The 12,000-nt window shown below is 34.1% G+C and overlaps 1 protein-coding gene across 1 annotated transcript; it reads right to left on the bottom strand.

Annotated features, from left to right (window-relative positions):
- Positions 1–1,202: 1,202 nt before the first annotated feature.
- LOC129224825 (monocarboxylate transporter 9-like) lies at positions 1,203–10,596 on the bottom strand. The gene is made up of 5 exons (XM_054859373.1): positions 10,395–10,596; positions 8,789–8,932; positions 5,385–6,225; positions 4,790–5,277; positions 1,203–1,366 (listed from the first exon to the last, which is right to left on the bottom strand). Exons 1-5 carry the CDS (start codon positions 10,594–10,596, stop codon positions 1,203–1,205), a joined length of 1,839 nt encoding a protein of 612 aa, XP_054715348.1.
- Between the last annotated feature and the right edge of the window lie 1,404 nt (positions 10,597–12,000).

Here is a 12,000-nt window from a genome sequence, read left to right as displayed (position 1 = left end):
TCACTACAATAGATGATAAAAATGCAAAAAAATGAAAAATGAGAAATTTGCATTTAGCGCCCTTTACCTGAACACGACAGTAATCATTCACTCGTTTATTCATTCGTTCACTTACTTTCTTATCCAATCACTATTTTATTCAAATGTTGTTTCTCATGCACATTTTTTTTTATTGATTTATTTGATAAAGTATCGAGCAAAGTTTTAAAAAAAATCTAATTCAGCTTTTTCTTTTTTTTTTTTTTTTGAAAGTTAAGGCTAAAAATGAAAAATAATATTTCAATGAAACTTCTTTTATTTTATACATTGATTTTACTTTATGTTCTGTAATTTTCAAAACAAATTTCCTATTTGTCAAATTTGAAAAAACGTAAGTTATCTTGACTATTTCAGTTTACTGCACCTTACCCTTTTAACTTGTCCTAGATTTCCCCTACTCTTCCGAAAAATCACAGTTTTATAAAAGATCTCTTTTAAGGCTCATTTATTCGAACTATGACTGAAAAATTCCAGGATTTTGGAGACATTTTTTAAGTTTGCACATGTTTTATCACGTTTCATTTTTTAAAACATAATTTGCAACCTAAAATAAGTAGTATCAAAAGTTCAGATTAAACTTGAAAATCAGTTTCCTTATCCAGTAATATAGTTTTTCCAAATAAGTGATGCTTAAACTGTAATAACTTGTACTTTAACATTTTTTATTAAAAGTAAATAAATCAAAACCTTTGGTTATAAGCATTTTGAAAATCGAAATAATACAAAATGTACAAATCAAACGTAGAGTATGAAAACCAGCTCAAACAATTAATTTTCAAAGCTGTTTTTTTTTTTTTTTTTTTTTTTTTTTAAATGAAGTATGAGACGTTTTGGAAAAACCATTCAAGCTACAAATCGATTTAAAGTGTAACCACCTCATTCAGGTCTAAAACTGCTGTTAGATATATGTTTTCATTGAATATTCCGTGATTTGTAATGTTATTATTAACACTACAAATGCAAATTTTTTTAAGTGAGAATTGAGCTTGTTTTAATGCTAAACGCTTCAAATAATGATATTAATGAGTAAATTGTCACATCGGCGAAAAACATTCAAAACTTGGGGGGAAATATCAGCGTCAACAATACAACTTGCATCGAAGGTATTTGAGCCTTCAAAGTCAACTTCAATTCCTCTCGACATTTTCTAGTAATGAGTCACGTCACAAATTTGTTGATAAAGATTGTAACTCTTTTTTCGGAAACATTTTTCCTTCAAACTTGAGTAAAAGAGGTTCGAATAACCATAGAGCTCCAGCAATTATTTCGAAAACACCAGAAATGTAAAACACACCATCATATGAGCCTATATTGTCTCTGAAGTGCCCTGAAAAAAAAAAATAAACGTAATTAATGACATTTTGGACAGTAAAAATTACGATAAATCGAAAAATTTCGGAAAAAATTAACTATACGCCAAATTATATTTTGTAAAGTCTTAACATTGTGGGAAAACTGGTCTATATTAACTGCTAATTACTTTTTTCAGTACCCTTGGGGGCTCTGCCCTCTGCTCGCTTACGCTCATAAACCCCCGAAGATTGCTTCGCAATCTTATTTCATTCGCAAAGATTTAAATCCTCAATTAGAAAGAAACAAATTAAAAACGCACATGAGCCCCCTTTGGACCAAAAAGCACCCCTTCCCCGGGTTTCAAAATAACTTGCACCAACTTGCAGAGCGGTAGGGGCTATGGGGCTCCTGATCATTGCAAAACTACAGTTTTGTGCGTTTTAAATGTCGCTTTCATATTCGTGGTCTCAAGTAATATATTTTGCTCTTTAGCTCGGGGCTTGAATTGAGTTGAGCCTAAGATTTTCCGTTAAAATCGAAACCACTAAAGTTTGTGTATAAGAAAGAAACAAGCGAATTGAAGAGACGCAACGCTATGGCAGCGGCAAATAAAACATCAATAATTGTAATAGAGATGAGATTTTTCGAACTTGATTTTTAACAGATTGTAATTTTTTTCCTATTAAAATAGAAACTTAGTTTTTCGATAGGTCGAGTTAGATCTGGAGTAAAAAGAGCCGCTCTTTCCAGCGGTGTCAAAAAGAAAACTGTAGGAAAATTCCTTCGATTTTTACTGATAGATTTAATGAAGAAAGTAGTGCCTAAATTTTAGCTAAGCCTGAAAAAGTTCGAGCTAAAAACGGAAATAACTCCCGTCGTATTTAAGTTGGAATATTGAAACAAATTGCGTAGGACGCGAAAAATTCAACTCTTTCCAACGATATATAATAATAATATATGCAAGTAGTTTTTCACCTCTTTAATAGGCAATAATAGGCAATTTACACGAAATCTGAGCTTAAAAATTAATTATTAAAAAGCTAATTCGAATTTTGAAAAACAAAACTCCAAGTGCAAACCACAAGCACTCGAAGTAATTGTGTACAACATTTGAAGGCTGTTGATGCTATGGGGTCTCCCAGATGCAGGCCCGCCAAGACTTCTTTCCTGACTTCGTTTGAAAACTTGCTGTTATTTACTATAAAGAGCAAAAAGCAAAACCCCCACAAAATAATAATATCAGAATAAAATTGCCGTCTCTGAAAAAAATTTGATAGAATAAAAATGTGGTTCCTACGTAATGCATGATAAAAAAAAACGGATAACTTTCCAAAAAAGGCACTTCAAAGTATTTATTTAATCTACACATTTACTAATGAAAATGAACCAAGATGCCCATTAAACGTTCAATTGAATGCGACTTAGTTGTAACTCATTTTCGCAATTGTTTTCCATTATCGTTCGAATGATCGCCCATTGACATACTAGTAAAAACAGATGAAATTAAGAATTCAAACGAAAGAATTGTACGCTTGCTAAAAATTAAATAAAAATATATAAATATTCAATAAAAAAAGTGTGTCCTCAGGTATATACTAGTTGGCAAAAAGAAAGGGCAAAAACAATTTTGAATGTAAAATAAGCAATGGTGCTTTTATCTTATACAGTCAAACCTGTCTATCTGTAAAAACGGAAAAACTGTATATCTCGATTTGTTTTTTTGTTTTTATTTCCCAGCAGATTCTGTTGCAAAACTTGTATTTTTCTAAATTCAAATATCGTCGGCTATACACATTTGAAAAGCGACCTCGCCCTCTTTTCACCTTTGAGAGGTCAGTAGTGGGTGTAATAATAAATGATAGCACCCAGCAACGATCGGGGAAAGAAAGGGGGGTGCGAAAAAAGAGTGCGATCATACATGGTGCAAAAACTAGCTACTGAACTTCCGATTTTAGAAATTTGTGAATTCAGGTTGAAGCTAGACATGTGCGACTAGAGATTTTTTTTTCATGCGAAATGGGGAAATGGAGAAGGATAAATACAGTAAGTGAATGAAAGTGAAGTCAAAGGGGAAAAGGGTAAACACAGTAAGTGAATGAAGGGGCGGGTAGAAGAAGGGGAAATCCAACAGAACTCCTGGTTAACCGCTTTCTTGGAAATAGTTGTGTCGAGGAAAATAGTTAGCGAAGGAAAACTAATTCTGGAATCTGAAATCACTGATTTTTTTGTTTTTTCACTGTTCTTTGAGATGTTCATATGGTTATGTGGTTTCAGAGTAATTTTCATAAAATATCGCATCCGTAAAGCTAAAATATAATGCCCCTAGAAATGAACAATTCTGGAATTAGAAAATTCTACACTACAAAAAAATATATTTTTTCTGTTTCCCTGTGTTCAATTGTTATGTCGTCGTTACTTCATTCTACTAATTTCGAAGTCAAAGTGTTTGTAAAACCTAATTGTCTCTCGTCTTGGTTTATAATGTTAAAAGATAAAAATAAGCTGTTGTCGGTATTAAAAAAAATAAAATAAAAAATAAAACGAATTTATTCTACCTCGAGAACATTGTAAAATCATAGGAGGTATGAAACTATGTAGGGTATTTCAGTAATTCGAGGGAGTAATGAATTGTTTTCAGTTCACGCACTCTCATCATTCTATAACAAAAATTAAAACTTCATGAATCATCGTATCAAGCAATTACTGATGATATGATCAGGTAAACAAATGGTGCACATACTTGATAGATTTGAAGAGGACAAAACTGCTTTCGTAGTGATAGAAAAGAGTCTTTACTAATAATAAAACTGAAAGTCTAGATTTCTGGATATCTGTTACGCTCATAGCGCCTTTACCGTTCGACCTATTTTCATGAAATTGGCACAAAATTAGTTCGTAGCATACAGGGGAACACCTCAAAGCGATTGTTCGAATATTCGACTTTGTTCTTTTTCTATTCCAATTTTTAAGCCAATTTTACCGTGCGAATTACCATAACATGGACGAGTAAATTATCATAACATGGACGAGGAAATTAACATAGCCTTATTGGTGAGAAATTATTCATCCATTATTTGTAAATATACAATAGAACCGAATGAACTTTAAATATTCTACTACGGGCAAAGCCGTGCGGGTACCGCTAGTTATGAAATAATGACACGAAATATCCAACGTTGTTTAGCATAAATAGTACGTTGAATATTCCCTGTTACTCCTCGGAACAAAGGTATTTATTTATTGATTATGAAATAATGGCTTGATGAAACTAGAAGAAATGACTTCCATAACTTTCTTTGTAAAAAGTTTTCTTTTTCTTGAAAAAAAAATCCGAGTCCTGAATTTATTAAAATCTTAAAATTGAGAAACCTTTTAAATGAAAGTTTGAAAAAAGTAAACAGTTTATCCAAGAGCATTACATATTAGTGATAGTAAAAAATATTTAAAATTTTCTCACCTATCATCGGGGCCATAAGTAACATAATGATTCCTTCCATGAAGTTCAAACATCCAAATGCTACGGTTTCTTCGTCTTTTTCCATGTAAGTTGTTATGAGTATAGGAAAGATCATTGGTGCTGCTCCTACAATGAAACCGCAAGTGCACATACAAACCATTATGTAGTAATAGTTCCTGCTTATCGGAATAGCTGCGACCACAATTCCAGACAGGACCCACGTCACCAAAGCATAAGTTTTTGGAGCAAGAATCTTCCTATCAAGGATTTGGCCAAAGGACAATCTTCCAAGCAAATCAGCTATTGAATACCCAATGACGAAGAATTTACTATCGTTAATTGAAATTCCATGATCACTTGCGTAATCAATGTTTACTGTTAACAAACCAACAAAAAGATAGCAAACAGCAGCTAAATTTAAGCTAATGAGGTTGAATAAAGGTTTAATATTTATTCGCAAAAAGGACAGAAGAATACTTTTCCCAATCCTGAACTTTTATTGGTTGGTAGAGTTGCGTCGCTATGGGAATCGTTTGCTTTAGTTTTGTCTGCAACAAGTTGACTTATTGTGTTGTCATTGCTGGTAATATCGTGCCCATTTGCAAAAGTATTACTTAAACCGTTTTGAACATCTACATCTTTGGATTCGCTGTTAATTAGTACAGAACATCCATCGAGGCTAACAAAACTGGCACTTCGTATTTTGTCTTCAACGTCATGAGTAGGATGTAATGTAGAAGAACTTTTTTCGTTTTTAAAATTAAGTATATTACCTTCTAATGTTTGCTCGGTGTCCTCGATATCTACAGCGGAAACATATTTGTCTAACTTCAACTTTGAATGCGTAGCCGCGACAACTTCCACAGAATCATCAAAGAGAATGTTTTGATTGGTACTGCTCGCTTCTTTCAGTAGAACAACGCCATCCCCTGTATTTTCCCCATTCACAGAGCAAATGATATTTTTAACACTACGGGGAGCTGCAATAATTTCATCGGAAATTTTCAAACTATTATGAGATTCGCTGAAAATACAGTTTTTTTGTTTCAAATTACAATTACATTTCGCTTTTTCAGTTATATCCTTTTCTGAATCTTCAAACGCTCTATTGACTTGACCTGCTCTTTGATGTTCAACACATTCATGTTGCAAGCATTTATTAGCTCGTAAAGTCTTCAAACTGTTTTGATGCTTTAGCCATGGAGGTTTCTTGAGAAGCAGAGCCATTGGAAAGACATTAAGCATTAAACCACCAATTATTAGAAACATTCCTTTAACATCATATTCTGAAAGCAGTAGTTCTATCACAACAGGAAATATGAAAGCGCCAAAACTTTCACCAGCAAAGCCAAATCCTAATGCTGATGCCTTGTGTTTGTCAAAGTATGGACCAATAGCTAACATATGAAGCACATTTCCTAAGCCAAATCCTATCCCTGAAAAGAAAAATTTTATTTAACATTTCTTACTATGAATAATTGCATAACTAGTAAAATTCGGTTTCTTAATGACATACAATGAAAAAAGGTTTTTTTCTTTGCTAACTTCACCTCTATTTTTCTTCTTTCACTCTTCCATTTCGGTACCTCAAAAACAGACAACGTAAGTAACATAATCGTTTCTTTACAGGAAAGCAGGAAAATGCTTGCCTGGTGCATACAAAGGATGGGACTTGCTCTCTTTTAACACTGGTAAATTATTACAAAGGATTATGTTTTTTTATAGTTACGTTCAAATTCTCGATGCGGAATAAGATTCTGCATACAGTGCATTAATTAACATAAAGTGGCAAATTTTGGGACTGAAATTGTCTGGATCTGAGGTACAGATTTATCAATGTTCCTTTTTTGGAACATGTAAATTTTCCTTTAGCTTTTTTTTTTTCCAACTGTCATTTATGTCAGTTCGAAACAAATACTGTTTAGTATAGAAGGTAAGATAAGACAGGGAGAATCGCCGTACGTATGTCTACCATTTTTTTTTAATAAAAAAAAATCGACATCTCACGCCAGGGTAGATCCCACACCCGTTATATTTCTTGTGACTACTAATGGAAAGTATTCGAGCGGACAGTATAGATGCAAAATGAGATTTCCTTAGCCCGTGTATAGAGTGAGTTTTAATTCGATAATTACTTTTAGCTGAAGAATCGTTATCTTAATAAGTGCATAATTTCTCTCGCGAAACTTTTACCTTATACTAAAATAGTTTGACTCCTCAATATTTCGTAAACATATATTATTTTGAAGTCAAAACTAAGTGTGACAACAAACTATTGACATTTACAAGGGCAGGCAACCATGTTGTGCACCTTCGGTATAGTATAATTCATAATGGGATACAGATACGTCGCACCCCATTCTGGTATGCACGCCGCAGTTTCTCTATACGAGAATCCGCCATTAATAAAATTGAACTTTATCTAATGAAGTCTTAAGTGTTAGATTTTTATATTGCTGACTTTTATATTACTGGAGTAGGTTTTCTGAGTGTGATTATTGCTATGATTTTTTTTTTCTTTTTCTGAACAACAATGATCTTCAAGATCAATTTTTCAGACATTGGCAGATAATTATAATCTAGTACAGAAAATAGAATACAAGAGCACCCAAAATCATTAAATATTTGTCAGCCCACTCGAAATCAATTTGCTACAAGAAGAACTAGAAATTAGCAGCAGAGAACTGTCCCCACCTGCTAAGAACCTAAATAAAATACTTCATTCCGAGAAATAATAAAGAAAACAGCAGTACTATTAACCGCTTTTGATAATAGGAATGCGAATTAATCAAATTTGGGAAAAGATTCCAAAAATATAAAAAGGTAATAAAAGAAGATGAAGAATTTATTTTTCAATGAGAAGAGGATCCCACGGCGGATCATCAGATATTAATGAATGTTCAAGCATTATCACGTTCACTAAATGAAAATTATTAAGTTTTATTTTGTTTTTACTTAGTACAAAATACTTCAGGTATTTATTGAGTGATTCTGTTTGTATGCCAGGTAGGGTAAAGCTCTTGCGTAAGTACGGCGTCATGCCCTGAACAAACGAGTGATACAACGCAACTCGAGGGTTTAGAAAGAATATTCTTAGAAGTTTTAATTACATTTTTGTATTTAGCTTGTGTCTTACGCATGTTGTGTACTAATCATAAAATAGCAAGTTGTGATTTGAGTAAAAATATGACAACGTGTATACTTGTACAAATAAAATAATTTTAAAAAGTTTTAAAACTCTGCAAACAGCTGTTTCGAGTTAGAAAAAATAAATCCATTCATCAGTGCATAAAATAACGATTGAACACTAAGTCCGATAACGGACAAGTCCGTCTTTTGTCTGTCGTCGGACTTTGTCTAACATCGTTCTTTTATGCACTGATGAAGGGGTTTGTTTTTATAACCTCGAAACAACTGTTTGCCGAGTTTTTAACTCTTTTTAATTATTTTTATTTGTACATATTTTCACGTTATCATATTTTTACTCATTTCATTGTACAAAGTTTTCGACTGCATCTTTTACATAAGTTATGATTTATTTTATTTTATGTGCATTGCCTAATTTTTTACATAGCTGTGAAAAAAAAGGCCGCTTAACTCTCGGATTTACAGCATTTAAGCCATCTTAAGTCACAAAAGTATTTAGAGAAAAAGTGCAAGGTGCATCGATGGGATATAAATGGCCATCCTACTGCTGATAATGAATACTAAGAATTTGCCGACGAAGTGTAATGTGAATGGCTCGAAAATACGGTTAACTAAAATATTTTCACCCATTTTATACCCTATTCTCTATTTTTGTCCGATTCTTTCGCAGTTTACAGTTACAAAGAACGGTAAAAAAATTTCATGTATTTTTAAGATAGTAAATTCAGATAAATTTACAGCAAAACTGAATCGATTATTTCAGAAAGGGCGCAAGTCCAACGGAAATCCATTGGGCACATGTCCTTTCTGAAATAATCGATTCAACTATGTAACTGGTTAACGGTTTAGTACCATGAAGTACACCCCAAAACATTGTAATCCAAAAGACATTTGGAGCGAAGAAACACAGAATGCTTCCAAGTGCAGCAACGATACTTCCGGTTGCAGTGACATTCCGAATGCCATACCGTTGTCCTAGAAGTCCAACAATAGGTCCTGAAAGTAAAACGAAAGCAAAAGTTTCAAAATTCAGTTGAACACAATAGTTGAAAAATTGTTTGAAAAAAAAACATGGTGAAAGGTAAAAATGTTTCAGATCGATGTTGCTTCCACTTCAGGTAAGGAATATTTTAGCGTATAACAGCGGAAGTTAAGATTCTGTGTTCAAACTTATCCACAATGTTTTTACTTTATCGTACGCTGCAAGAAGCAGTTGTACTCAAGAGATCTCGATCAAGTTACATATGTAAAAAATTCAAACCAGAGTATTACAGTCGAATCTCGATAACTCGAAGCTTATAATCCGAACATTCCTTTATTCCGAAGTTTTCATCGGGCCCCAAGCTCTTAAGACTGTCGTGGAAACTTCCCATAACTCAAACTACCAATAACTTGAACATTATAGCCGGTCCCTTGGGACTTCGAGTTATCGAGAGTTGAATGTATTTTGATCATCTTGTCAGCGCACATTTAGTGAACACATTAATCTTCAAGCTTGACTTTATTTGCACCAGAAAGGGAGCGCATGCATATTTTCACGAACACTTGTCATGTCATGTCTCATACTTGTAAATTCAGTCCTTTGAAACGCAATGAATTATTTAGGATAACCCTGTACGTAAAACGGCCGTGTATTCAGTGTCCTCCCTCATCCCCCAAGTAGAGAATGTGGCTATGACGCGGTGTCGTTACATAATTACTTTGATTTTAATACATTTATTTTTTTATGTTTGTTATTGACTTTTACTTCTCAATTGGCATATGCACAAATGTTTGATGCAAATGTTTATCATGTCATCATGTCATCATTAACAATTTATATTTGTACGTCATGTAGCAAAACACTTGGGCATGAGAAACGGTGGGATAAAAAGAGATCTTCACGGGACCATGGGTCCAACTTTTGGGCTCGACCTTTCGATTACAGTACCCTTTCTCACAACCTCCAAAACTTAAAAATAGTTCTCAAAAGCGTTAAAAATTTCCAAGCACCCGGCATTCATGATAACTGCTCGGGATCAATCATTGTGCTTTCCGACACCTCGAATTCAACAAGCGTAACATTTTGATCATTATTAGACAAAGATAGACCCTGAATTAGGAGCTGTCTGAGCCTAAATCCGATGCCCAATGATTTTTTCTATCAGCGACCCACGCTAATGGTGACTGGGGCAGGTTAAATATGTCGGGGTCACAAAGTCCTAGTAGTAAGCAAATACCTCTGGACGTGCTTGACCGGGGATTGTTCGGTTTCTGGTCTGAATAAAAAACTAACCTGCTGTCGGATCCCCATTTCAAGCGATTAAACCACAAGTCGTGGTAGGTACTGAGGACTCTGAAATGTGATGTAATATGATATACCCACGACCCAAAGCACCGTTATTCTTTTGGATGGAGGCCAGCACACACTTAGCAAATAATGCTACTCAAAAAACGAAATAAAAAAATTAACTATTACCAACAATACATCTGACACTAATGCGTGTGCTGAAAGGCTTAGCAGCTTCTTCTCTGCCGACTCCGTAGCCACTAATAAGAGCTACGTACATCACCCCTACGCTGCGCGCTATGCCAGCCATGAGGAAGTTGATCACGAAGCAGGCAAATGCCACCAACCAGCCAATTGCCTGATCTGGGCCAGAAGAGGAGAATGTCACCATTTTAGCTTTTACTTTTCCAGATGATGCCTATAAGAGCTGTGTATAAAGCAATGCCGTTATTTGTACGAAACATTATACGTAGGGGTTTCAAAGAAGTTAGATAACGAGAGCTCTGACAGATAGGTGTGCAGGTTCTCTGTATGAATATAAATCACGCTGAAGATAAGGAAGGTGATCAGATGGTGCCGGTGGATGGAGATGGGTGCCTACTAACAGGACAAAATGTTAGAAGATGGCTGCGTTAACGCAAACATATTCCACTAATGAAACAAGAAGTGTGACAAGTTTTTGCGTGGGAGGTATTGGACCATCCCCCTCACAGACTTCGCACGCCAAGTGACATCCATCTTTTTCAATCTTAAAGAACACTTGGTGATATGGAAAGAAAGAAATCATCGTTAAGAATGAAACCACATCAAGACGGCTTGCAAAACTGCAACATGGATTCTGAACTGTTGATCTCTCATATGTTTCTTTTAAATTCTAAAGAAATGGAAATCACTCAGTGCGAGGACGACACACTAAGAAGAATTGTCTAATACCTCCAAACGCAAAAACCTTATCACACTTCTTGTTTGCTTAGTAGGGCATGATTCCGTCAACGTAGCCATCTTCAAATTGACATTTTGTCCTGTTAGTAGAACCAGCTTTTTTTTTACAGGTAACATTCGAAAGCTCTGCTCATCTGCGCTATCTTTAGCATGATTTTTATTCTATCAGAGAACCTACCTACCCGTCAGAAGTCTTGTTACCTTACTTTTTGTTTACATGTATCTATATACTTATGTATAAAGAGGAAGAAAAAGAGTTAGGTGTAAATACAGTTCATAACATTTCCCGGACACAAAGCTTTTATCACGATGAACAAGGGCAAATCGAAAGGTACAAGATCTGAAGCATATAGTCGATGTGAAAGCATTTTCCATCTTGAACTCTGTTCTTTTATGGTCAGTAGTCCATTAATGTACACTGTCAGAGCATTGTTGTAATGCAGTTTCATTTGTTCGCTGTTGGACGTCGTCGGCCTCTTACAAATCTCCACAGACCTGGTTCCCATCCTTTTTCACATTTTTTTTCTTTCACTACCAAAAAAACAAACCCGGGAAATAATTTAAAAACGAAACTTTCAAAGCAACATTACATGAGCTTCTCCCCGCAAAGACAAGGTGTTCTTAAAAAATGGAATTTTCGAGTTGCCATCACGTTGGCAAGAAGTCATAAGTAACAATGAAACTTATATCGCACAAATAAATTTTAAAATTGCGTCATATATATATATATATATATATATATATATATATATATATATATATATATATATATATATATATATATATATATATATATATATATATATATATATATATATATACATACATACATATACATATATATATATATATA

Source organism: Uloborus diversus, chromosome 6 (genome assembly GCF_026930045.1).
Source record: "Uloborus diversus isolate 005 chromosome 6, Udiv.v.3.1, whole genome shotgun sequence".
In the NCBI taxonomy this organism is placed as follows: Eukaryota; Metazoa; Arthropoda; class Arachnida; order Araneae; family Uloboridae; genus Uloborus; species Uloborus diversus.
This window is presented reverse-complemented; position numbering and strand designations above follow the sequence as displayed.

Bases quoted from the DNA above. Each gene is read 5' to 3' on its own strand.
- LOC129224825 (XM_054859373.1), bottom strand. From the start codon at position 10,596: ATGGTGACATTCTCCTCTTCTGGCCCAGATCAGGCAATTGGCTGGTTG. The intron at 8,933-10,394 runs GTAATAGTTAAT...TTTTACTTTCAG, and splicing joins TAGTGTCAGATGTATTGTTG to GACCTATTGTTGGACTTCTA. The intron at 5,278-5,384 runs GCACGATATTAC...ATAAAAGTTCAG, and splicing joins AGTAATACTTTTGCAAATGG to GATTGGGAAAAGTATTCTTC.